The 27994-nt window shown below is 50.8% G+C and overlaps 1 protein-coding gene across 7 annotated transcripts; it reads right to left on the reverse strand.

Moving 5' to 3' along the window:
* Nucleotides 1-1754: 1754 nt before the first annotated feature.
* On the reverse strand, nt 1755-27492 carry LOC122385194 (H(+)/Cl(-) exchange transporter 4-like). 7 transcript variants are annotated; one of them, XM_043373304.1, is made up of 18 exons: nt 27388-27492; nt 26904-26996; nt 25025-25084; nt 16374-16494; nt 15048-15077; nt 13208-13325; nt 12462-12599; nt 11883-11994; nt 11361-11522; nt 10251-10538; nt 8777-8959; nt 8161-8375; nt 7605-7847; nt 5680-5806; nt 4811-5032; nt 4073-4205; nt 3299-3506; nt 1755-2945 (listed from the first exon to the last, which is right to left on the reverse strand). In XM_043373304.1, the coding sequence occupies exons 3-18, from the start codon at nt 25034-25036 to the stop codon at nt 2855-2857; spliced, it is 2403 nt and encodes an 800-aa protein (XP_043229239.1). In that variant the 5' UTR covers nt 25037-25084; nt 26904-26996; nt 27388-27492; the 3' UTR covers nt 1755-2854. The 7 variants fall into 7 exon arrangements, with proteins under 7 accessions (XP_043229239.1, XP_043229238.1, XP_043229236.1 ...); XM_043373303.1 differs by having other exon boundaries at nt 16374-16497; XM_043373301.1 differs by lacking the exon at nt 25025-25084.
* Nucleotides 27493-27994: the final 502 nt, after the last annotated feature.

The raw sequence follows: 27994 nt of genomic DNA on the forward strand, positions 1-27994 counted from the left end.
CAGCCGATCAATTATGGCATGCGCATTATGCAAATATCGCTGGCCATGAATATGAGCTGCGTTCATTTAGCGTTACATGCAAAGTACACCGCACAAGTGTCGAGAGTTCATGAACCTCCACGAATCAAACTATGAAAACATTTACATTAAAGACGTACCGGTTTCGTCTATTGACTTCTTCAGCGCCGTTGTATCGAAACAAGGAACTGGCCTTGCAAGGAACAAGAAAACGAGCACAACATCAGTCGTTTGAAACGTTTGAAAATAATAGCACGTATTTCTGAGAACAAGGTCTGAGTAATGGGGTACCTCCTAAATAAAACAAATTCATACATATTTTCGTGAACATGTTTTGTGTAACAATCTATTCGCAAACATGTTCTGGAAAATATGCATGAATTCGTTTTATTTAGGAGATACTCCACTACTCAGACCTTGTTCTCAGAAATACGTGCTATTATTTCTAAACGTTTCAAACGATTGATATTGTGCTCGTTTTCTTGTTCCTTGGGTTCCTTGTTTCGATACAACGGCGCTGAAGAAGTCAATAGACGAAGCCGGTACGCCTTTAATGTAAATGTTTTCATAGTTTGATTCGTGGAGGTTCATGAACTCTCGACACAATATTTGTCCATATTATAACTACACCGCACAAACTGTACCTTCATCAAAACCTCGCTTCAATTGACTGACAAACAACTATCAATTGGTATTCGTCGACCTATTTTGATCACTAGTGCTTCAGATCGATAACATTATACTATTCACATATGCGTAAATAATAATATAAAGTAAACCAATGGAGCAACGGTCAAACACATTGCAACAGCGAGAACGGATTAACCTGATATCGAAAACACCGGTGCGAGCGACTTTAGCGAGTGTCATTTGAGCGAACGTCATTTGAGCGAACCATTTTCAGCGAATGGCAATTCAGCGATTATCAAGTTCATCGATCATCAAATATAGCGATTATCAATTTTAGCGAAAGCTATGTTTCAGCGACATCTATTTCGTCGACTACAATTTGAGCGACTGTTAGTTCAGCGAAACATTTCATCGTCCTGTAACGGTGGATTTTTTTCTTTTACGAGCGTATCCGTACGAATGTTTCCGGAATTTCTCATGGTTATCCGGAACTGGATAGCGGATGTCGCGCGTTCAAAGGTCAGACATTGAGCTCCAAATTTAATGCTACATTTGTCAAAAATTCCAACGGTTCAATTTCACCCCCCCCTACCTCACCCTGCTCTTTGTCAATAATGGTGACCAAACGTTTGTTCAGAGATCAATATTGCTTTTGCTTTTTTCGCGAAATTGCCCCGCTTGAATTTGGATCAGTTCCCCATGTTGTAAAATTTGTTCTTGCCCCAAGCACCGTACGAATGTCCAGATATTTGGGTGAGGTCCCTGAAACATAGACTGGATTCCCCTGTGCCATCTCTCTAGTTTATTATTGGTCCTTGGCATTCCTTCCGTCACCCTATCTCGTTCCGCATTTTCAAATCAAATTTTGCCCGCCTCCTTTCCCTCCCATGCACCCCTTGTTGGTCGCCCGATGTACATATGTGTCTTCAAAATGCAAATGATGCGTAAAGAGGTGCAATAATTTCCGAAAAGTAGCAAATGATTGACTTTCGTCGCGTTCGGTCATTCGCTGTAACTGCATCGCTCAATTGGTCTCCCACTGACCACCATATTTTCGCTCAATCTGGTTTCGCTGATTCTGGTCCTCGCTTAAGTTGATAATCGCTGTGATTGAATTCGCCGACTTGACAATCGCTGAAAAAGCCAATCGCTTAAATTGATAATCGCTGAAAATGTTTCGCTCAAATGTCGTTCGCTGAAATGACATTCGCTCAGGTGTCGCAGAACCCGAAAACACTAGCTGCAGCTGGTGACGATCTGTAGTGAGGGGCCACCCTCAGATGTTTCACTAATCTGCCGTCGGGCAGCAGCCAAATGACTACCAGTGTCTAACCACTTCAGCGAGGGGTAGCGGCTGCAACGCGCAGCCGGCCACTGAACACATGGTAAACCGTATAACCATCGAGAACGGTCGGCCGACCGCGGCGCCAACACCAGCCGCGCTGACAGCGGAGGTTAGCCCGCACCTAAAACAATAAAACAAAGCTAGGTGGCTACGAGGTGTCTGCCTGTATGCGCTGTGTTTGAGGGTTTGTGTGAATTGTAGCCGTCAGGGGCGGTGGCTGTCTCTACTCGTTCCCGGCAGGGGTAGTTAGATCACGGCCCCACCAGCCACCTACCAACTGAGCTGAGGTGAAGCAGACCCATGCAACGGATCTAAACTCTGAATCGGCCGGGCATCGAGCCGCGGTTGTTACACACCGGCCTATCTAGGCAACCGGGACACACTCCCAGACCGCGCCACTGACAGACCAGCCGGGGCGGACCAGACCTCGCCGATATACCGCCCTCCCTTCCGACCGTCTCAACATACAGCCAGCGAGCACAGGGTGGCCGCTCACCATACGACCAGCGAGCACTGAGCGACCGGAAAGCTACCGGCGGCTCCCAGCAGCGACCTCTGCCGACGGGGTGCGAGTACAGGCCTCTGCGATCACCGGTCCCCGACAAATGAGGCTAACGATGATCCACGCACGCCTATCGACCGCAGACCAGCCAACACTGGCCGGCTGCCCAGCAGACCCGGCTTTGGCGGACCCGGCGTAAGTAGACCACCCCTGGCCCACCCAGGGTCAGTCACAGACCGGGCAGCTCACTCTCAGAAGCGCAGCCGTACCTTCGCGGCGGGAGGGACCTCTACCACCGGCCGAAGGAGTGACGCTAGTGGAGCAGCAGCGGCTCCGGATCCCCAGCCGAATGAGGGTCGCTAGTGGAACGGCACCTGCTCCAGGTCCTCCACCTCGAGGTGCTTCAGGTGCCGCAGAACGTCCTTCTTGGTGATGATGCCCAGCAGGCGGCTGCAGGGAGGGAGCGGGGGTCAGACACGGTACACGTTTTCAGAATTCAGTGTACTGAATATAGACTAAGGAGTGGAGGAACGGCATGGGGCACAAAGCAATATGACGCGCTAATGATGAGCAGTTCAACTCTACACAGCACGAAACACGAATCAAGGCAATACGTGAGCGCCTAGAAAAGATGTATAGTAACAGTACCCAATGAGACCCATCCAAATGCCACCAACGCTACCAGTTCTGATTTATGTACGACATCCGCCGTTGAGGTCGTCGGAATCGTCAACATTCATCCATCGCCTGTCCGGTCACAGGGCGTGGCTACTCCCGCCCCCTCGTAGGACGGCACGGCTCACCCGTTGTGCGTGACGAGTGTCTGTCGCAGTCCGAGCTTGCGGAACATGTCGATGACGGTCTCGAGCGGTGTCTGGTCGGTGATGGTGATGGGCGCCAGGTCTAGGATGCGCCGCAGCTGCAGAGGCGGCGGGCCCGACCACTGGCCGGTCGGCACGGCCGTGAACAGGCACAGCGACTGGCCCGGCACGCCGTCCCGCCGAGCGCCGGCTGATGGAAGGGGAGACAAATATGTCAGAGAGGTCAGAGACACAGCGACTGGCCGGGCACGCCGTCCCGCCGAGCGCCGGCTGACGGAACGAGAGAGATAGGGTGGTCCTGGTCAGTGGGGTCACAGGCACAACGACTGGCCCGGCACGCCGTCCCGCCGAGCTCCCGCTGACGAAGGGAGAGGGGATGGTCAGAGGGGGAACAGACACAGCGACTGGCCCGGCACGCCGTCCCGCCGAGCGCCCGCTGATAAAGGAGGGAGAGAGGCCGGTCAGAGGGGAACAGACACAGCGACTGGCCGGGAACGCCGTCCCGCCGAGCTCCCGCTGACGGAAGAAAAGAGACAAGGAGTTTAGGAGGGAGGCAGAGAGCTAGAGAATTAGCGCTCGCAATAAAGGGGAAAGGGAAATTCTGACAATTATCTCCATGATGTGCACTTTTCAGAAAGAAAGACTGAGCAAAAACTGTTACCTATCCAAAAAACTTCTCTGCAGCCTGCCCTGTCACCAAACAGACAGTGTTCACGACACTCCACCTAGTCAGTCAGCAGCCCCGCCGCGTCTCACCGAGCGCCAGGTTGAGGTCACGCCGCAGCACGAAGCCGACCAGGTACTGGGACTCCTTGGAGACCACCACCGGGAAGCCGTTGTGCTCCGTCTCCTTGAGCATAGACTCCACCTCCGAGACCGTCATCGAGTTCTGAAAATAAAGAACGGAGACACAGTGAGCTACACATTCAGCTTCAGTAACAGAAACAGACTCCACCTCCGACACCGCAATCGAGTTCTGAAAACGGAACCAGAGGCCAGGGACATAGTAAACTACACAGTACACACTCAGCTCCATTAAGTGATATGCTCCACCTCAGAGACCGTCATCGAGTTCTGAAAACGGAACCAGAAGATAATGATGAGCTATACACCACCGTGGAACAAATACACTCAACTAAATAACACCCCCAATCACAGTCATAAAGTCCATCTCGGAGACAGTCATCGAGCTCTGGAATCGAACCGGGAGGCGAGAAATTTAGAAAAAAAGATCCCTGGCAGGGGATGTTGAATATTTAATGGCCCCTTTGCGCCAATGCGGAAACGGGATGCCGAGGGATATAGCTCCAGTTAACTACCCCATGATCGAAAGAGAAAAAGTGGGCGGCTTGAAATGTGGGCCACCGAATGCGCCAAACACTGACCACGATTATCTAACATACAACTGTCGGCTTTGGGAGCGTCAGGACCAACCAATAATCCGCACCGGAGCGACCAACCTCCACCCCCACCCCTCCCTCCCACCCATCTAACCTGCGTTATGACGCTGAAGGGCACGTTGTTCCTGGGCTCCATTACATCGGCCGCCAGCGAGGTGTGGTCAAACTCCTCCTTGCTGTCCAGGAACGGATAGCCGTTCAGGTAGATGTGCGCGTCGTAGATGCCCTCGCGGCCCAGCGCGTCTCCCACCCACTTGGCGGCCATGACGGCAGCCATGACGGGAACGATGTAGCTGACAGAGCCGGTGAGCTCCACCTGACAGAGGGGGGGGGGGGGCAGGCAGGTCAGGTCAGGTCAGGTCAGGTCAGGTCAAGGCCAGGTCAAGGCCAGGGCGGCAGTAACCGGCACGATGTAACTGACAGCCCGTCAGTTCCACCTGACAGGTCAGGTTACGGGGGCGCAAGGGAGAGGTCGAGTCGACCAACATCGGAGAGAGGTGGGGATCGGTAACAGTTGATGTAGTCACAACTGATGATAAAAAGACCAATAGAGGTTGTACCTACTTGCTATGAATACAATGACTGTCTTTATACCGTGTCCTTGGTGGAACTAAAAAACGTTAAGACAGGGCCAGCCATAAGTTTCAGTACACGGGCCAGCGCGATTGTACTCACCATAATAACCACCAGTGAGACGGTCATCCTGGTGTGGTGACTCAGCACTGACACAACACAGTCATGTGTTGGAGTGGAGTAAGGGTAAGGAGTTGTACTCACCATAATGACCACCAGTGATACAGTCATTCTGGTGACTCTACTCTGGTACATCAGTGTGTTGGAGTGAGCGTACGGAGTTGTACTCACCATGATAACCACCAGTGAGACGGTCATCCTGGTGACTCCACCAGGCACAGTGTACTAGGGTGTGGTGTGAGGGGTAGGTAGGTACCAAGTTGTACTCACCATGATAACCACCAGTGAGACGGTCATCCTGGTGACCCCACCGAGCACCGCGGCGGCGCCGACGGTGGCGTACAGGCCGGAGGTGATGCAGTTCTCGCCGGCCGTACACTCGCTGCTGAACACCCACCTAGAGATACAGAACAGACACATATCACATATAGTTCTCGCCGGCGGTACACTCGCTGCTAAACACCCACCTGAGAGGACACGGTACATAACACTCAGTCATCAGACACAGTTCTCCTCTGCGGTATACTCAGTCCTAAACACCCACCTAGAGACACGGACACATATCAGATAACACAGTTCTCCCTCCCGGTGCAATCGCTAGCAGATACATGTTAGATAGGTATATAATCGGAAACCGTGTGGACGGCGCAGACATGTTCATATCTCGGCACTCATCATCCCGAAAATAGGACCTACTGCCGCCGTGGACAATAAAACGTAAACAAACCATATGCACACTAGCTTTAAGTAACATACAAACTGAGCAAGTGAGTTATACTTAAGCCCAAAGCCACACCGGCTGAAGTCAAAGTCACGCTAAATGTCACGGGGTGGATTCAAATACACCAGACAATGAGAGCGCCGGTTCCCAGTAACACAGACAGACACCCGCCAGTGTAGACTACCGACCTCGTGGACGGCACAGCTGTACACACAGACACACACTGAACACTGGCACAGGCACATTCGGTGCATACAGACGACCCGCTCAGCTCGTTGGCATAGGTCCACAGTCTTTAACACATGCCAACAGTCCAACACTGACAGAAGGGGGGTACCACTACATAACGCAACACCTGTGCCTCGTTAGCGGTCGACAAAGGAATGAGGCTCAAATGGCACATTTGTATACGAAGCGTCCACAGCTGGGTCTTTTGGAACCCGAATGACAAGTGAAAAGTTACTTGGGTGTTTTCCATTTGCATATAGGAATATATTGCTAAGGTTCTCGGCACGGCTTCAAAATAATAGAATGCCTAGACCATATTCGTAGCTGATGATGAAATAAAAAGCGAAAAACTGATTGACTTTAATAAAATGTTCACTCACTTTACCTAAGGTTCACTTCAACTAAGTTAACTACTTTATCGCATAACGCCTTCAAGTTAACCATCAGGGTTGTGCTTGACTCATGAGTCGAGTCAGACATTTGACTCAACTCTGACTCAAATGAGTCAGATTTGAGTCGAGTCGGATAAAATGTTGAGCTGTTGAATTGAGTCAGAGCTGAGTCGGACAAAAATATTAAGGCGTTGAGTTGAGTCAGAGTTGAGTCAGTAAAAGAACTTTTGACATTGAGTTGAGTCAAACATTTAGGAACATGAGTCAGCTGACTCAATTTTCTAGAAACAAGCTTTTCATCCCCCCCCGCTTAACAACTTCGCCCTGGCCCTGCTGCCGGAATTTTTTTTTCTCACCCCCGCCCCCGCTCAACAACTTTTTTATCTGAGTCAATTTTGAGTCAACTCACTTGACTCAACAAAAAATTTGAGTCAAGTTTGAGTCGACTCATATTTTCATTGAGCCGTTTGAGTCATGAGTCGAGTCAAGGGAAAAAATCAGCTCCTTGTTTGAGTCAGAGTTGAGTCAGGGCTTTCTGAAGTTGAATGATGAGTCGAGTCGGCAAATTTTTTTGAGTCGAGCACAACCCTGTTAACCATCCATGTCGCTCACCTTTGATGGCTCTCACAAGGACTCTACCCATCAGCCACACTACTAAGCGCTGGTCCACCCATCCACCCCACCACCTCTGGCCCCACCAGCAGGAATATCACCAGTTGGGGTAGTTGATGGCCAGCTGTTCCATGGAGTAATTATATCCTGAATTATCTCCCTGTTAACTCACCAGTTGGGGTAGTTGATGGCCAGCTGCTCCATGGAGTAGTTATACACTCATTATTACTAGATTATCTCACCAGTTGGGGTAGTTGATGGCCAGCTGTTCCATGCCGACACCCACGATTCTGCCCATGGTGGCTCCGAGCACCATGCTGGGGATGAACAGACCCGCCGGGATCTTCATGCCGAACGTGAAGATGGTGACGAGGAACTTGAAGACGAACACGATGGCCAGTTGCCAGAGGGCCGTGTACACGCCCGGGCCCGCCTCCGAGGTCTCGATAGCCTGACTCATGCTGCTGAAGTTGCGCTTGTAGTCGCTGGATAGGGGAGGGGAAGGGGGCGTCAGTAAGGATTGGGGGACATGGGTACTGCAGGTAACAGACCAGTTGAAATGGTTCATCAGTTATACCAGAATATACCACAGGTCACAGGAAAGAGTCTCATGTCGCGATAAAAAGCGATAACCATAATAATAACAACACTAACCGAGAAGATCCGACCCTTCTTTGATTCTTAAATCTCAGCCATGCAGTGAACGGCTTGGTGGCTGATTCGCTCGGGCTGATCGTTAAGCTTTGTTTTCTTATGCATCTGAAATCTGACAAAGCTGCAGTGTAGACCGGGACTCACCAGAGGTCGATGCCCTCCGAGGGCCCGCAGTCGTTGAAGAGCACGTTGATGAGCTCGGAGGAGGGCATCCTGCTGTAGGGGTTGGGGAAGGCCAGGAGCGCGGTGGCCAGAGTGACGGCCACCACCTCGGTGGTCGGGTACTGGCCCAGCCGGGAGGTCTTCCTGAACCGGCACCAGAAGATATTGGAGCGGATGAAGGCGGCGCCAATCACACCCTGCGGGGAACACAGGGGGAACGGGGCCAGTCCGTCAGATGCCTCAAAAGTAAAAATGCATCCTCTTCGGCTGTCTGCTGGTAAACTAAGGGTACAATTTGGGTAAAATAAGGTGATCTCATAACACAGAGTAAGACGAATGAACAGAAACCAGTCATTCCAGTTCAGACGCACTAAGATCATCATGAGACAACCTGTAAAAGGGTGAGTGCCATCGAGCTCATTATAGCCGAAGCGAGCCCCCCCCCCCCCCCCCCGGAAGACACGACGTCACCGGCCCCTCTGCCCAACTAACGGCTTCCCATGGGACCGTCCCATGCCCTTTCCCCGTGACCCGCTGCATCGTTCACGCAACGTTTCAGTCCTCTCTCCCCCTCCCCTTTGTACACCGTATCACTCACGCCCAGCACGCCGAGGAAGATGAACGGCAGCAGCTCGAAGAAGATCCAGGGCCGCTCGTGGTGCACGTAGAACAACACCGAGTGCTCGTTCCCGAACGGGTTGATCGAGTTCAGGATGAACGCAGAGATCAGAGCGCAGAAGAACGAGCGCCACAGGGTCTTCAGTGGAAAATAGTAACTGGCCTGAAAACACAAACAAAGGGGCGGGCAAGGTGGTAATCGAACACGCTGTAGTAATAAACCCCAATGACAAAGACGGACGGCGGCGGCAAAGTATTGCGCTTTGTTAAAGGTAGTGTGCCAGCTTTCTTGGACCGTATGGAGTTAATGGCCCAGATAAGGAGAATCGGATTTTTAGAACTCATCCATACCTTCAAAACTCATGGAAACAACTTAAATTCTTCAAATTTTGAGTACCCCAGTGCGAAATTCGCCCCGACGGGTTGTCGGTCGTACCCCAACCACATTTCACACCACTATGAACAATAAATGCACACACTGAAATCGCTATTACCGATATGCTCATCCAATCAAGTTTCGATAAACCCGTTCATCATCATCTCCTGCGGTTTCGAACACGCCTGTTAGGTGGCTTCTGATGCTCGTCGAGGTCGGAATTTCCAAATACGCGTGGTGCGTCGGGCCGCGCGCTCTGACTTCGGCCAAGAAAAATGCGTCAGCTGATCATTGTCATTTCTGCCACTTGCGTGTGGTGAAATGGGGTCATAACTTATAAGACGGCTTTTTCATATCAATTATTTTACATAAAATCATATTTCAAACCATAAATAATGTTCGACAGCCAAATAAAAGAAACAATACCAATACGGGCTTACAGTTTAAGGCTCGACATTGTGTTGTCTACGATTAGACAGCTGATAACTCATTCCCGTACGTCGTATGGTCGTAACACTATAATGACCTTTGCTTATTGTCACAAGTGCGCCGCATTCGCGATTGTTGCCCGACGCCTGTTTGCAGGTGAGCCCACTACAGTTGTTATACATATCTAAAAACCGAAAAACTTTTAGGCGAAAAAGGCACTATTCCAGGCCCATTTTTGATTTTTTTTTGCGATATTAGGTAAAAACAGAAGCTTCTTATCCTAGGAAAAATAAAATGGGAAATCTTTCAAAGGTGGCACACTACCTTTAACGTAGTCAGTCATCATCATGTGTATTCGCTGCACAATCGTTCTAAATCCCACGCTGATAACTGACTATTGGTTCAACTAATGAATATCGTGTCAGCTGTTCAGCCGACGCTCTCCCCGCACAATGTGACATCATACCATCGACCCCTCCTCTTTCCACCCCATCCCACACAGAAATTCACATCACAGGTCATCACTCACCCGGCCTCCCCGCCCCACTCCTTACACCGGACAATTGCAAAGGCCATTGATCTCTCTCCTCGCATACACGAAGCGACATCACAGACCAGCACTACGCCAGTCCCTCTCCCCGCCCCTCACCTCCTCCAGACTGAAGAGCACGCCTCCGATGGGCGCGCCGAACGCCACTGAGACGCCCGCCGCCGCCGACGCCGACAGGATCTCCCTTTTCTTGGCCTCGTTGCGGCCATACTTCGGGAACATGTAGGCGATGATGTTGCCGATGCAGCAGGCGACGTGTACCAGCGGGCCCTCTTTGCCGAGACTGAGTCCGGCCGACACGGCCAGCATCATACACACCGACTTGATGAGTAGCGTCCACTTGCCGAGGTAGCCACGGATGATGAACCCGCTCAGAATCGTCTTTATCTGCTCGTGGAGGGGAGAAAAGAGGTCGTCAGAAGTGCTAAATAACGTTCGCAGTCATTCATGAATGCTAATCAAAACAACCACCTAGTACTGCTCAATATTCCTATCGTCCGGGCCAGTGCATCGATTCACTAGCACAAGCATTACATTCCAATCAATTCCGTGACTCCAGCCCCCTGTGCTGTTTTGCCGACACCGTTTCGTCCCATTATCGGCCCCCACAGCTGCCGAATAAACCACCTGGCAGTCCGTCGGCCTTGACACTAACCGGGTGTAATCAATCTCACCGACCGCCGGTACCATAAACCAGACGCGGCGCCACACACACAGACCGACACACACACACGGACACACTCGGGACGGAGTGGTGGCACAGGTGTCCACCGGCTCACCGCATGGCGCGGGCGCATGACTCTCCCCTCCCACCCCAACCCTCTCCCTGTCATGACACCATTACATGCGCTCCTTCTAGTCCTGTTTTATCGTGTCCCGTCCTCTCTCATATCACTCCACCTTCTTTTATCTCTCACTATCTCATCCCTCTCATCCCGTATCCTTATCTCATCATCCCCGTCCCTCTTTTCTCCAATCCATATCTGGATCTCTCTACTCATTGCCCTACCCTGCCCCCGGCTAGTGCCTTGTTTATTTATTGGGGTTTTTGGGCGTGCCGACTGCAAAGGTCATTTTGCGCCCTGCCCCGCAATCCTATCCTCGGCTTTGCGTACAATCCACTTTTCACAAACCATCCCTCTAGCCTTCCCTAGTTAGACTAAAACCTGTACCATACCCTCCCCACCGTCCCCACCCGATCCGTCTCACCTCGGGAATACCGGAGCCACAGGCGTACGGCGCGAATGTCCGCACCAGTCGGACGGCCAGTAGGCCCAGCAGCAGTGCCCAGACCACGTAACAGAGGTAGGCCAGCACGTAGCCGCCGGCGCTGTCGTGCTGGGCGCCCAGCACCTCCGGCCACGAGTACCACTGGAGAGAGCGGAGGGGGCGTTAGGGGAGGGTTCAGAGGGTAGTTTCATTTTTCGGGGTGAGGAAAGAGAGCCAGATGCTGGTGAGGGGAGAATGAAGTGTTCGCGGTTCATGGAACGCACTGTCACAGGGAGGGATGAACTAAGGACTAATGATGGGTGAAAGTGAGCAGCCACTGCATATTTATGTATGCCATAACACGAATCAGAACGAAAACCCTAATATTCAAACCAATCAAATTAAAGTAACTGATACGAAACCAAATACAGTATTTCTCATGATATTGTTGACTATAATCACGCAATTTTCGGCTAGCCATCGCTCTCCGAAAGAGAGCACACAGGCAAAGCAGAGCGGTACCTGAGAACAGTTATCGCCCTCGAAGAAGGTCTCGTTGGACGACCAGCAGCACTGGTCCTTGTTGAGCCAGAACGCCTCTGGACAGATGCCGAAACGCATGTCCTCCATCCATCTGGGGGGGGGGGGGGGGTGATGGTAGAAACGCGTCAGCGAGCGGCATATAGAATGGCCTGGCTCATCTGCAGGCACACGTCGTTATTATATGCCGGGAGGTCAAATGATTCTCTGGTCGACTCACTAGACAGCACTCACACTGCCAGTCTAAGGGTACTCGAGAGTAGAGCGAAACATAACGCAGCAATAGCCCCACGTCTTACAAAGAGAATATTGTTCAATATGCAAAAGTATACCCAGTTGAACAATAATCAAATTCAGCCAAGATGAATCCAAGACACTTTCTAGACGCACATGTCAGATTAAGCCCACCAGAGCATCAAGGTGAAATACCAAACCAGTCCAACATACTAGCGACATTGATGTAGCATATTGCCAACCCCGTCCCGCCCATCCCTCAACTCCGCTCAGTCGCCGCAGCCAGGTACGTCGGTGCGCTGCCGGCGCCGGGAGCGTCTCAGTTACCTGGCTCCTATGTCGATCACTCCGGCCACTCCGCCGGCCACGATGCCCACTAGGAGCACGCACAGCCAGCCGCTCCACGCGTCGTGAAACTGGCGCACCAGGTCGAAAAAACCCGTCTGACGCTTCTTCACTATGTACCTGAAGAGAGAAGAAGAAAGTTATGAGAGACACTGTAGATCGCGGCACAGGTCCCAGCGGCCAGGGTACTTCAGCTCGGTCGCCATAAGATGAGTGTGTGTGGTTTTGATGTGCCAAAAGTGGGCATCTCTTTCCTTTTGGGTACCCGGATCGTGCGACTTACGGGTATCTGCTGGTATGCAGCAACGTAGTCAATAAGCAAAGAAAATGTCAAAGTGGCAGACACGGGATGGGGTAGGTTATTTACGTCAAAGTGGTAAACATGAGCGTTATATAAGACATACGTCGTAAATCGCGCCTCAATATGTTTGGGTTAAGTCTGCCCACTGGGCAAAATCAAATATGTACGCTCTACCAGCCATAGTCACCAGCTCACAAACAAAAACGGCAATGACGAAACTATTAGGCCTAGGACCTGCTGAGGCGCACCATGTTTTAAGATAAAACAATATTCCACCCGTTCATAGAAAGACATGGTTATGGATGTCCCGTACCGCTCACCAGATGGCAGACAAGAGGAGCGTCTCACCTATGGCGCATGCGGTCCCTGGCGAGATCGCGTTGCCAGTGTGGTAATGTGATAATAAGACGGGGGAGGGACATCTCACCTATGGCGCATTCGATCCCTGGCGAGATCGCGTTGCCAGTCGATGGTATGGAAGTCGTCGTACTGGCCGAACGGCTCCCCCTCCGGCTCCATCTCCACGCTGGCATTGCCAGGCACACCTGACGGACAAATCCATACAGAACACTCAGACAGGAGATAGTTGGTTGCACAGGGACGCAGGGGCTTACTACATCTATAGGAGAGTTGAGTCGCTCGGGTAGAGTGGGAGACGCACAGGGAGCTCAGGGATGCAAGGAATCACTATATCCAGAGGAGTGGAGTCGCTCGGGTCCCGGGTAGACTAAGAGGCGTACAGGGAGGTCGGGTAGCTCGGGTTACCAGTTGGTCGGCCGCCACCAGACTGCGGGACGTCAAGCGCCAGGGCAGGGATGGCGCCGAGGTAGCAGGCGCTTCCGTCCCACGGGGTTGAACTATCTGAGCAAAATCTTTAATAGCTGCAGTCTTACACGCACCGTGAGACGACAAAATGTTGTCAAGCGGTCTAATTGGTCACGAGTTATGTAGCGCTGCTCTTGTTCATCAGTGTAAAACAGGACAGGTTACCAACTCACCCAATATTTAAATCGCACTTGGAAAGGTGAATCTGGCTGGACGACTGACCTCCCCGTAGCCCGGGTAGCAAGACGGTCGGCTTCGCTGACCACCAGTGACCACTCCCCCCCTCAGAGGAGACCACACCCAGGTGAGGGGGAGGCGAGCCTGTCCGTCAGACCCACGAGGTCCCCCTCCCCTCCCCACCGTCCGAGGCACCGATCGATGGTCTCTGACCCCCCCCCCCCCCCCATCCCCCACTGACCCTGTCACACCTATGGGGCGCCCCACACGCTACAGAGGGGCCCGTGGAACTCTGAAGGTTTGAGCTCGACATAGTACTGGGAGGAATGGAGAGTCCCCGTGCTAATCTACGATCTAAAGTAGGGACGTAGTGAAGGCCATACGATCAGGTATCGCGAGAGGTGAACGGTTACCCTAGTGTAAACCGGACGTTACCTAGCACACTTCAGAACCATATCCCGGATTAGCTGAAGTTCAAAGGAGATATCTGTCCGTTCTTTACACCTGAACCGAGCGTGGGTGCTGTTCAGTATTCATCCCCGCTATTGTGACCAAGACCGTACGGATATTCTCACTACAATAGGGCTACAATACGGACGAAGACCATAAGGATACCATGACGCTTTAGGGGAATTTCTCACGAGCTTGACGGGCGCTACAACGCTCTGACAGCCTGATATTCACCCCTTCCGTCCCCGTGTCCAAGCAGCGGGGGCGGACGACAGTCTGACAGGTCAGCTGACAGACGACGCCCCTGACCGGTGACAGTCACGACACCTGACAATTGCGAGTGACACCGCTGCCCTTACCGTGTCAGCTAGGTGTCGATGACACTCCAAAATGACACCACACCGCCCGATCAGCCGGGGAGTAACGTGTGCGTGTGTCTGTGTCAGCGCCAACGTGCGGAGCTCTAGGTGGATAAAGCGTATGCGTGTTTTGTGTGTGCAAAAACGGTGTAAGCGTGTTAATGATGGCGATATTTTGGGGCGGAGGCACAGTGCAACAATTGACCAAACCCACACAATGTCCAGCGTAGGCTAAATAAGTGGGCGATAAGCACATATTGACATAACGTTATTGTGAAGCCTAATTATATCGTGGGCAAAGCGATTTGGCGGGTATACCGGGCGGGACGGTGCTGGAGTCGCGTTCCAGCCCCCATGTGCAGGTGCTGTGCCGCGGTTCGGGGCTCTCCTCGACCCCAGCCGGGGGTCCCCAGGCGGCCAGACCTGTTCCCGTCTCCCTTCCCACCCGGTCCTCACCTGGAAATCCGGCGAACAACACATGATGACCTGGCCGTGAAAAGAGAGAGGGAGAGAGAAGACGGTCAGCATACGCTCCAGCACAGACACATGCGGGGACCGGCCGGCCGGTCAGCCGGCGGAAAACGTGCAGTACCGCCGTCACACATACAGTTCCAGGGAGTACCACCGAACGGGACCCGGCCGGACCGGCAGGATCCACCGCCCAGGAAACACGACACCGATAGTGAGCGGTAAACCGGTGGGAAACAGCGCGAGGTGCACAGTAATGAGTCGCTAGAAGACCATATTACCGGTAACTAAAGAACGAGTGTGCATGGGGTGCGATTAGCATGGAATGATAGACAGTCTGCATGCTAAGGTCAAACTGTATAGATCGCGTTAAGAAATGTAGTACATCAGTGCACTATGCCTTTTATAGCAACAAGGAAACAAATCCTTTTGCACGTACAAAAGTATCATGCAAAATAAAAAGATGAAATATTACCACCCCATAACAAAAAAAGAACCCAGTGAGTGAAAATAAGCGAACACGTGATGGTGCAAGAGCAAGGTTTTCATGCGTAGATCAGCATAATACACACGGTTAATTAGCAAGTGCATGGCATGCGGGTGCATCATTCATCCTCCCTCCCCTCCAGTCCAGTGCGGTGTGCGTGTGCGAAGTGTCACACTGCGGTCTCAGTGCGGTGGGTGACCGGGAGGGCTGTATGTAGATCCTAGTGTAGTGGGCGGTGCGTCGCACTTGATCCGTGGGCGGTGCGTCGCACTTGATCCGTGGGTGGTGCGTCGCTCTGCGGTTCGAGCATGGTGAGTGGGCGGCCCGACGAGCGGTACCGTGAACGGGTGTGCCCACAAGTGGTCCTGGCCCAACCGCGGGCAATCATCACCCACAGCCACCGTCGGATCGTCCCGGGAGGGAGCTGTGTATACATACACACAGGTGGCGCAGAGGACTATCAGTGACATAGGAGGTACAGTGGTGCACACGTTGTCAACCTGTTCGGGTGATGGAATTTTCGAGTAGGTGACGTAAAGGGGCGCCTCGTGGGCTTGTGCTGACAGGGATTCCGGAAATGGACGGCGATGGTGACGGCGATGGGGATATCTACCAACCCATCCACAGCACGATAATTTAGGCATATTATCTATCAGGTCACTAGTCATGGTGCCATAGTTGCAATTTCAATGCCTCCCTCCCAAATACTGTTCAGATATAGTGGCCTATCTCTCATTAACACCCCTCCTCATGGCCCGTACCTGCTCCACCACTCACCTCACGGGCCCCACCCTCTCCCTCCCAGCCCCGGGCTACCGTCTACTGACCGTGGTGCTGTGCCAGGCCCCGGTCACTCTCCGGCAGCGCGTGCTCCAGCACCGTGCCATCGGTGGACATCCCGGCCAGGCCATCTTCCGAGCGGCGGCGACTGGCGCCCCGCTCCGGCGACTGCTGCCGGTCACAGGTCAGCACAGGTCAGCGCAGGTCAGCACAGGTCACCGGGGGTCAGTTCATGTCACAAAGATCATCACTATTCGAGCAGTTACCGGAGATTAGTCACAGGTTATAACAAAATATCACAAATTACACACGATAACTGGGACTAGGTCAGATCACCACAGGTCACCACAGGCCACAGGTCACCGGTAGATCGAGCAGTTACAGGTCACTCGTTAGTCACAGGTAACCAGCAGTCACGTCCAACACCACACCTCTCACACACGGGACCCACACGGTGCTCGAACCAGTCCACAGCTCTCCGAACGACCGCCATCCACCCACTGACCCGGTATTAGATCTGCGCACTGACCGCCACGCTTCACCGATAGTAACCAACACCGGGGCCGCAATCGGAGACCCATTCCACCGCGTTATACCGAGAACTGAAGCGGATCCGATTAGAGGAAGGTAGAGAAACTGAACCACCACGCCCTGGGCCACCTTGCTCCTTGGACACATTATAGGCCACAGCACAGCACACGGCAGCAACGACAGAAGACACGGTGTATTCCTAAGATACACCATGGGTCACGGCAGATAACACCGACCGAAGACACGATCCCTTCCACAGACACACACCGTACAGATCACGGGAGACACCACCGAGGGCAGCTGAAGACCAGAGCGGCTGTCTGGCGGACATTGATGTATTCGAACATCTCCGACCACCGCCACATCCAAACCACTACAGGCGAACCACGGGAGAGCCACAGGAAGACCACAGTCTCTGAGCTAACTCCGACCACCACCAACGGATTCACCGCAGGCGAAACAACCACAATGGAGATCACCGCTGCCCGCAGCAGGAGATGGAGCAGAGCCGCGGCCGTGAGAGAAGTCGCCCCACAGCAGCGGCCTCGCCAGCAGCAGATCCAGCACCGGCCGATTCGCACCTTGTCCCCGAGTCGCCAGTCCTCCGTCTCCGAGTCCTCGCCGTCTCCCTCCTCGGTGATTTGTCCGTAGAAGCGGCGGGCGCGGGCGGCCGCCCAGTGCACGTGTGAGCCGTACATGGCTCCGCGTGCTGCACGGAGGGGGCGCCGCCGCTGCAGCACGGAGGGGCACACCGTCGCCGGCCGAATGGCGCGCTGACAGCCGCTGGCCGCGGTGGCGGACTGGCGGCTCCGCGCGCGGTCAGCTGCCCGCCCAGGTGCGGTGCCGGCCCGCCCGGTGAGGTACAGGTGGGCGGCACTCGACGGGGGCTCAGTCGTCGGCCGACCGCTCCGGGGGACGGCCGGGCCCGCGTCCGGGAGGGCAGGACGGGAAAGGTGGGGAAGACGTGAGGGAGGTGCTGGGGAGGTGTAGGGAGCCGAGGTGACCGACGAGAGAAGAGCGGCAGACATCATGTGTCAAACGTCGGCGACTGAAGAGTGGAGATGGAATCAGACGACGATCACAGGAGAGCCAAACCATCGAATTCTGAACCAGTGAGGCGTTCCTGTGAGGATAGAGGACGGTCCGACATGGACACCGCTCCGGCGGTGAACCGCTGACATCCGGCTTGCTCACCCACGGGGGAGGATTGAATATCACATATTGCAGCGTGGGAGAATGACGCCAGGGTATATTTACCAAGAGAGAACGAAAGTAAAGCAAAACAAGAAACTGGAGCAGCAAACGATACTGGTTAAAGTACGGTAGTGACGTACTGAAAACCGGCAGTCTCTGTGATAGTCTGAGCCGCAGCGGCGCCTAAGTGGGCCCCAAACGTCAGACACTTTTGTGTGCCTCTTTGTGTGATGGCGTGCAGTCCGCTACACGAATGAAAAAGTCTGGCGGCTGACCATCCCTGGCGTAGGAATTCGCTTTCCACGACGAAGAAAAGAACTGCAATCTGAGCCACCTAAAATGTTCAAACCCATATTCCATCCATTATGAAACACTCCGCTATGCCAGGCGACGTATCCAGCTAATCCATGCCCGTCTTCGAAGGCTGTTTCACCAATAATTCTTCAGTTTTCAGTGCCTTCTGATCGAAGGACATCCTTATATCTTTCATGTATCAGCTTCAAAAGCCGCGACATCCAATTCGTGTCCAAGTCATGTGCCAGTCAGTAACAGCTTAACCCTCGCCGGCCGAGGGGGGGGGGGCGGGTGCCGCCCCCCCCATAGGGTTTTTTCGCGATAGCTCCGAACACGCTGGCGATAGAGCTGAAACTTGGCATACCTGACCTTTGATCCAAGCCGCATCTTTTGACACCAACCGCATTTTTGGGTCAGGTCAGGTCACTGACCTATGACGTCATAAGTGAACCTCTGCACGGTCTTCAGATGTCGCAACTTCGCAACGCCCTCACTGCCAGAGGAGATGTCACAGGGAAATGAAACTTGCAGGATCTAGTATCCATTATGAGTCCCACAACTTGTATATCTCGGATTTTTCCTAAAGGTCATATGAGGTCAGGTCATTTTCGTGACCTCACCATTATAAGTCAATGGGGAAAAATGAAAACTGCTATTCTGGCGCCGGGAACGATCTCCAACTATCTCAAGCACACAGAATCGTGATTTTATGCACTCCTTGCAAGGTTAGATGCGTCACTTTTGCAATGTTGACCTTGCGTGACGTCATTTATGACGTCATCAAGGTCATATTAGTTTTTCGTCAATAACTCTTGATCAAATTGAGCTAGCGAGTCGGGAAAGCCACCAATGGACTCAGGAAGACCTGCCGAATCGAATGATATGCGACATGACCCCTTTCGACCAACTTCGTGACCTGGGGGTGCTGACCTGACCTTGACCTGAGGTCAACACCCCAAGTTGACCTGACCCGGACAAAAAGTATATCATTCGACGCGCCTGAGCGAGACGAACACGATGCTGCCAAAATCGGCGCTCTGCGGCCGTTTTTTGCGAAGTTATTCACCAAAAACTGAACCGTACCTTGGGGCACTTGACCTGACCTCAGAGGTCACCGGTTGACCTAGGACTTTAAAATCGGGTACCAATCTCTGCGTCTCGTAACGGCGCACACGCTCGTTTTTTCCGCGACGCGCTAGCTCCACCAGGGGCGAAACGGCGAGGGGGGGTCGTACCCGCCCCCCCCCCCCCTCGGCCGGCGCGTATGTAGAAAACCAATAGGTCCGGCGAGGGTTAACCCGCGCCCCGCTGGGCTATTCAGCCATACGCGCCCTGCTGGGGGGGGGGGGGGCAGATTCTGCCCCCCCCCCTGTCTAACTTCCGAACCGATGGTCGTAGAAAGACGGGGAAAACGGCAATCGAAAGCTCTCAACAAGGCGGATCTTAAGAGCCCAAATTTTTTTGCCTAAGTAGGTCAGAGGTCAGGTCAAGGTCAGGTCAAGGGTACAAAATGCAAGTTTCTACATTATCGGCCTTGCACCGTAGTTGCCGAAGAATGGACTGAGACTGATTGCCCAAAACGTGTCCTTAGACTACCAAGACAATATTCGTTGCACACAATGTCATTCAAAGGTCAAGGTTAAGGTCAGGTCAGGTCAGGTCAGGTCACCAAAAACAAAATATAGAAAAGGGCATGTGCGACACATGCTTTATGGGTCATTTTACTCATGGAAATCAATAGGCACACTCAATAAGTGATATGGACCACCTCGGGATGAATTTCAGGTCGAGGTCAGGTCAAGGTCAGGTCAAGTGAGGTCAAATTTTGAAGTTGGTTGTTAAGGCCTAAAAAGGTGTCTATCCGATGCAGTTTTTCACGGCGAATCGAATGGTGCTATTTTTGTTTCCGTACGAGGTCTAGAACTTCCAAAAAAATCATTTTTCAAAAATTTTGTGTGTCGTGACGTCATAAAATTTTGAATAACTCCCACATTTTTGAACCGATTCTTCTAAAAATTGGTATGTAGGTGCACATAGACCACTTCTTTGACATATATTCCGGTTTTTTCGATAAACTCAAAATTTTGGATTTTATAAATATTTTCCCAAAAATGTCAGTTTTTTGGAAAAATTTTGGCCAAAATCCAAAATTTTCAAAAAATCGAGATAGCCATTTGATAGACAAAGTAGAATCACGTATAACCTTTTTTGTTACGTCTTGATTCCTTAAAAAATGAAGATGTTAGCGGTGTTTGAAATTTTGCCGTTTTTGAGGCGAAAATGGCGAACATGACGTCACTAAAACGTCAATTTCTCAAAAAATTTCCGACGGATTTCGCTCAAATTTTCAGGGAACGTGTCAAATTGATGTGTGATAAGGTACTGAAAGTTTGACGTCGCTGGCGTAACGCGTTTAGAAGTTATTGGCGAAAAACGGGAGGGGGGGCAGATTCTGCCCCCCCCCCCAGCGGGGCGCGGGTTAACAGCCGCACTCGGTGTGAGGTAGGATATCATTCATCTCCACGGGTCGCAGGATGTCCGTGGGGTCATGGTCTGTCGCCGGCTGTCTGCCCTTCCTCCCCTCCACTGGCTGTGTCCCCGGTCCCTCCCCTTCATGCAGTGTCATTGACGTGGGTACTGGACCCGTCAGCATCCCCGCAGTTCCCGTATTCCGTTACACTGTGAAGTAAACACAGGGCACGCTGACTGGGCCAAGGAGATCGCCCGAAACCGACGCAGATACCCGCGAAACGGGCGGAGAAGAGATCATACGCCTCATGCCATTCAGCCAAGGACAAGCCAGACGTCATATGCCAACGTATAGCGCAGCTGAACTTTCAGGTTGAGTACGCGAAATAATCTAAAGTAATTTAAGTCAATCAGCATTCCACAACTCAAATTAAACAGATCAAACCATTCCATTTCCATTAAAGCTATGGAAGAGCCCGTCAAATTAAAGTGATCAGACACAGCGGACGTGAGCTGAACCCCGTGCCGGACGGCGGCCGGCGGTGGTCGGATGGTGACCTGATTCCGTCGCACGGGTACATGACACACACGACATCCGCCCCCCCCCCCACCCCGGCGACCGACACAATCCAGCCCTCCGGCTCCGGTGAAGACGTCCGCTGACCATGTTATCGGCCGGCCGGAGTCCGACGCACCGCGGAGGATAAGGGGGCTAGGTTAGAAAATCGAGAAGACACAAATTCAAAATGAAAACTGGGTAAAGCGGATAACAACCAAGAACTGAGATTGTACAATTGTCATACTCCTTTGCGGAGACTGAAAGAAAATGGAAGGGCGTGGCTTACCCAGCATAGCCCGAAGGCGTCAATAAATTGAATGCCTACTCCATATCGAGCCACCCTTTCGACCGATACCAGCTCACGTGACTAAAGGAATTATCGTATGTCACCGATCCCCCTTCTATCCCCTGTTACATCGCCTGTGTCGGCGGCCGGCACCCTCCGACACGTGCCGTGTCGGGTCCGGTGTCACCCACGTCCTCTGTAAACCGAGGCCGTCAGCCCGGGAACACTCAGAGGTCAATGACAGTCTGTGTGTCTGTGTGTTGTGTGAGCGCGCGGCCCGGCCCGCCGCGTGGGCAGTCGGTCGCAGGACGGACGGATGTCTGGAGAGCCACGTGACAGGGCGAGGAGGGGGGGGGGGGGGGGGTGAGACAGCACCATCGGAGTGTCGCTGAGATGGACGCTGCCCGGTATATAGGGCCTTGCGCTGCCCGTGGATCCGGAGAAAAGCTATCACAGTATGTCATCGTTAACGGGAGAAGCAGATAATCGACATCAATGCGACAATGATAGGTCAATTTTATCGAAGACCGACGAGAGATCGAAGGCCAAGCTAGCTCAATATCACCATATCACTCGGATGCAGCACGGCCCATAGCTTGCTAATCAACTTTCGAATGGTGTGAATGGTGAATGGTGAATGGTCAGCCGAATGTCTTTTCCCGCGCAGTTCTAGATAAATCACAAACCACGAACCGTCGTATTCCCCGACCACCCCGACCATTCCAACAGCTTTACCAGCGCCAGCCTAGTCAGTACCGTCCCGCGGACGGCTCCTCAGAATCGAAAACGACCGTTTGGAGTGGACTAGTACTAAAACTGCCCGGAAAAACACCCACTTTACCGCGCGGAAAACAATGTTCGAGTGTGATCCGCGGTTGGTGTCCGTTCCGTGACAGGGAATTTTCATTGAACGGGCCGAGGACGACAGGGAAAACGATATGTGGGCAAGGAAAACTCGGTGACTGAGCGACAGCAGACAGGTGGATAGTGACGTCAGACATGTCGACAGTGACGTCAGATGTGTCGACAGTGACGATAGATGTGTGGACGGTGACGTCAGACGACATACATCTCGACATAACGACAGACATGTCGACAGTGACGCCAGACATATAAACAGCGGCGGCAGACGTGACGGCAGACGTGACGACAGACGTCAGACTCAGGACAACGATGGCGGACACGCCGTTGGCAGATTATCGCTAGACCGCAGGACCGTTTCCGGCTCGGGATGAGCGCGCATACAGACATACACTCAGACATACACAAACACACGGTCGATATAGTCTGCCAGCAGGCTCCACTGTTACCGTACAGTATTCCCTACACATCCACTTGTCTAAACGGGGAGACAATAGAATGTATAGGTACCACAGAAAAATGGAATACAAAACCGAGGGCAGAAGCAATAATAGAGAATACAGAGATACACAGCGAACGGAAACACATAAGTAAAGAAAAGAAATATCATAGAAGCAACAATGCTGCCTAGAAATAACATCAAACGTTAGGAAAAATGACATGCTAAACACACCACTAAAATAAAACAAAACAAGTCGTGATAGGTTGACCACAATCTTCTATAAATATAGCAGAAGCTAAACCGTAGCAAAGCTCAGGAAACTATCTGAACACCGAATGCCAGCCGAGCTGAGCAGTAGACTAGGAGCAGGTGGTCTAGCAGTAGCGGCAACCACTGGCCATCGATCTATGGGCTTCAAGCCGTGCAGAGAAGGGGCGCCGTACGCCAGCGGCCTGAAACCCAGCCCTGCACAGCCAGCCTCCACCAAATAGGGGGCGCACGGGGACCACCACCACCATCACCATCAGCGTCACCAGCACCAACGCCACCACTGGTGCGCCGGCAGACGAGCAGCGGTCGGGGAGTGCAGCCGCAACACCCGGCACAGCTGGCGGCGTAACCAGACGCGTGGCTCAGCATATTTCAGCTGGCCTGATAAGTTCTTGATGCTCTTACCGCCATTTTTTAAGCACAGGTAAAGACAGGTGCAGGCTTGATTTTTTAACCATCAAAACTGTGATTTTTCTTTTCACCAAACCTAACTGCACTGTATCCTATTTATGTTTCGTCGATGATTGCGTAGGTAGCCCACAGGACCTGAATTCGTTCCACCAAAGGTGCAGCTTCGCCTCACGATTAGGAACCATCTCACCTCCCCGGTATCTACATACCGTAAAGTGGGGCTATTTGAGACAGTGGGGCTATTTGAGACAGTATTTAAAATCGCTATAAAATGAAGAGCGTTTGATTTTTATGTGATATTTTTGCTCAGGGATGTGTGGAATCGAGCAGTAAATCGCATGAGCAAAAATTAAGCATAAATTTCAAACGGTCTTTATTTTATAACAATTTTAAATACCTACTGTCTCAAATAGCCCCACTGTCTCAAATAGCCCCACCTTACGGTACTACGTCTGCCCCCGCTGTAAAGGCTTACAGGCCGAGCCTGGTCGCCGCCGTTCGGTTAACGCCTGATACACCGGGCAGCGCGGCGGTCTGACCCGATAGGCAGATATCAGTCGGCTCTATTCGCACTGTGCTGCCGACTCTGACTGAGTGGCGAACGGTGCCGGTGGGGGGCCCACAGTAGCAGTGGAGCGGGGAGAGGCGGCGGCCGTGCTGACAGCCGGACCGACCCGGTCCGAGGCAGCTACTAAATCAACATCCATAGAGCCAGCACACAGTGATCAATAGAAAATACACACCAAAAACAAACAAGGCAAATGGGCTTGAAACAAAATGCAAAAAAAAAAGTGCGAGAAAAAAGGGTTTGAATGCGGAAGCGTTATAGGTATCAAGTACCAAACACAATCAATCCTTAACAATCATCACGGCAGCATAATTCGATGGAACGGAAATCAGGGCTGAAAGCTGTGCGCATAAAAACTCATCGCCTTGATCGTCATTAAATTAAAATGTATATTCTTCAATTTTCGCCCCCTACACTTACATTTTGAGCAAAATAGGTACATACATTTGAGCTCGTTAGCCGTTAGGTAAGTTTAATAGTCTTCGCCTAAAGGTCAGACCATGTCAGACGAATTTCACTCAATAACCTTTATCGATTAGTAAACACGATTTAGTAGTGTTTATCACTCAATGCCATTCGTCAAGAAACGGTGACATTCCATGATTTAAATGTTTAATCCTTGTGCTCTCGGCCTAAATGAGCCCCACACCACACATGCAGACGGCCTCCTCGACACGTCGTCGCGCTGCCGGCGCCAGTGAGGCCCGGGCCGCGCGCCCCGCTCGCCCTATGTACAGCCAGCGGCCGGTGTGTGTGTGTGTGTGCCCGCACCCCGTCAGGCAGAGAAGGGACGGCCTCCAGCCACCACGTTACCTGGCCCTCCATCCGCGCGAGCACGCCGTCCGCGATGCGAACCCGGGCGGCCTACAGACTCTAGGGAGGATAGCTGTGTTAATCGCCACGCAGTCGAGACAAATATTGCACAGGAAGAAGTGATGCAAAAACATAGCATCAAGGCTGTGATGACAGTGGAGAACAAAGTGTAACATTTACATAAACTAATAGAAAACTAGAATGAATTTCTGAATTGGGTAGGTACTGGAAAGGACTTTCACATGTAACAGATTAGCACCACCAGACTTCCCAGTTCCCACCACATCACTTTGCATACAGAGAGGCAAAGGAACACAATATTTAGGCAATCAAATTTGCAAACACTTATTAGGTATCTTTTGCACATGCAGCTCATTGGTGCCTATAACCATATTGGGCCATCTTAAGCACATGACCTAGTTCTTGAGCAAGGATGGGTCTCTAAAAATAATAAATAAATAAATAAATAAATGAAAACATTACCTACACAAAAGAAGTATTGTTCAAATTACTGCTCAGTTACCTATAGCACTAAATCTTTGACTATAGCTATGCTGGTGTCCAGTGTTCTAAAATTGGATTTTGGTTGGGTGTGCCGATGAAGAAACAAAAATCCTAGGATGAGAAAAAGGGAAATAAATAGCTGGAGTATTTTTGCAAAATGGTGTAATGCCAATTTTTATGCCAACTGATAAACCAGGATTTCGTGTCAGGATCTTGACATGGTATGAAACAAAACGATGAGGGTGCATCAAATGTCAAGTGACATGTAAACTGGCTGTTGGGAATACACGAAACATTTTTCAGAGATGAAGTGAAGTCGGCCATTCATATTTTAGGGATGAAAGTATTTTCCCCATTACAGTTGGGCAAACTAGACCTTTGGAATCAAAATATGGAGGCATCAAAAGATTGATTCCTTATGACCATATTTGGGCATAAATGCAGACCATTTCTAACTTACCAATCACATAAAAATAAGAGAGTGTTTCAAGAAGGAGCATGGCTGATCTTGAACAGAAATGCTGGAAGTATCTCCTAAGCAAAATAATATTGCTCCTATCATAACAATTTGAATTCTATGGGTAGTGGAAGGCAATCAAGGAATTGATTCACTTTGAACAGATAATCATAATATTGATTCCTCATCAGCTGGCTAATCATTATTTTGATTCACAGGTAATGTTAACAGATAGGCAACAATTACTTGCAAGAATACAGCATTTATCTTGCTATTATTCTCACTTAGTGGTATCCTCAGCACCACAACAGATACCTATAGCATTGTTGTACTTTACCTTCACTACATTTGATAACAATTCACAATTTTTAAATGTCAAGAATACAAAAACTGAAGCATCAGGTAAAAACCATATAATAAATATAAAAGCACTACAACAACGATAATAAGGGGTTCAAAAATTTGATTTTGCCATTTTATACAAATACTGATTGTTTAGTACCTATGCGATTCAAGATACAAAAATATTATATAGTGTGATTTCCTCAAAACAGCTTTTACGTGATGGACAGTGCCTCTGCCTTTTTTCTATTCACAAGGCCAAAGGGACAATTTCTTAGTTTTGAGGTAACACTTTTTGCAAACCTACCACATTTTTCTACCTTTTTAAAGAAAAATCTCACCGTCATGGGCCTTTTTTCAACCGTAACGATACATTTGAAGTCAAAAGTGTACCCAAATGAATCAAAAAATTGATTCCATGCCCATATTTGGTCATGGCTCCTCCCACCAGAATCAAATTATTGATGCCTCCATATTTTGATTCCAAAAGTCTAGTTTGCCCAACTGATTAGGTGTGATTTGCCACCAAAAAGTCTGATAAATGGAACACTGCTGGTGCCAGCACTCAGCACATACCTGAGATGACCCCAAAGAGTCATATGACATGGTGTCTGTCTTCAGAGGATCAGTTTCCATACCATGTTCACCTTGGTCAAAATTGGAGATCAACTGAAACAAATCAAGCTGATATGTTAATCAAAGCCCTCAATGATCCACACAAGCATGCACATAGTTTCTTAAATTATATACCTAAATAGCCAGCTTAATATAATATTCGCATCAGTAGCACTAGCAGATGGATGACAACACAGTCAGTGCACAAAACATGCTAGCGGCTGAGAATATGCTTGCTGAGGGAACATACAAAATGTAAAATGATGTTGTTGTTGTTTTGGTTTAGGGCGCGTAGCAGCTTGGCTCTTGCGTCCAACATGTAAAATGATCTTCCTTTCACTAGCTTTTAGTTCATAATTGAAGCTTCCCTGAGCCTTTTTTTTAGCCTTTTCAGACAGGTCTTACCACTAGAATACTAACTAACAAACTAACTAATTATCATTACCTGAGAAAGATGTTGTAATAAAAACTTCTAATTTAAGGAGTTGAAGTCAGCGCACCTGAAGTTACACCCCTGAAATTAACCCTCTCACGTAATCACACAGTAAAGCACGTTCATAAAGTTGGCTTCAAATTCGGATTCGGATTCCAGCACCACATTCGTGGAAAAAATGACAAAAACGGACCCCTCAGAATCGATTTAAATTAATAGGATAGATAGAGCAGGACATGCTTATTATGAAAATAAATCACCTAGGCTTGGCAACCCCTAAGAACTGAGGAATCTTAGGTCAAAGTTCAAGGTCATTCTCGGCGGACCCTTTGGATTCTCGTAAAAATTGGTACAACTATAGTCCATGAAGAGTTGATTTCAAAAATATCAGTATCTTACTTTGGCAGGCAGCACGAACTGATATATAATAGGTCAAAGGTCAGAATCAAGGTCACGTATGTGTAATACAGGAAGTGGAAGTGACCACGTGGTCAGGTGAGAAAGGAGGACCCCTTAGATTTCAAAATTTTTTTGCTCAATGATGCAACCAATGTTGGAGATGCTACTGCTGGTTTTTCTTGTTTTGGCAAGGTCAAACTACGGAGAAATGACGGGTCAA

This window comes from Amphibalanus amphitrite, unplaced genomic scaffold, assembly GCF_019059575.1.
Source record: "Amphibalanus amphitrite isolate SeventyFive unplaced genomic scaffold, NRLGWU_Aamphi_draft 000211F_arrow, whole genome shotgun sequence".
NCBI lineage: Eukaryota > Metazoa > Arthropoda > Thecostraca > Balanomorpha > Balanidae > Amphibalanus > Amphibalanus amphitrite.

Bases quoted from the DNA above. Each gene is read 5' to 3' on its own strand.
- LOC122385194 (XM_043373300.1), bottom strand. From the start codon at position 26,963: ATGGAAACTGATCCTCTGAAGACAGACACCATGTCATATGACTCTTTG. The intron at 10,539-11,360 runs GTGAGACGGATC...CTCCACGAGCAG, and splicing joins GTGGCTCCGGTATTCCCGAG to ATAAAGACGATTCTGAGCGG. The intron at 3,507-4,072 runs GTGAGACGCGGC...CCCTTCCATCAG, and splicing joins TGACCTCAACCTGGCGCTCG to CCGGCGCTCGGCGGGACGGC.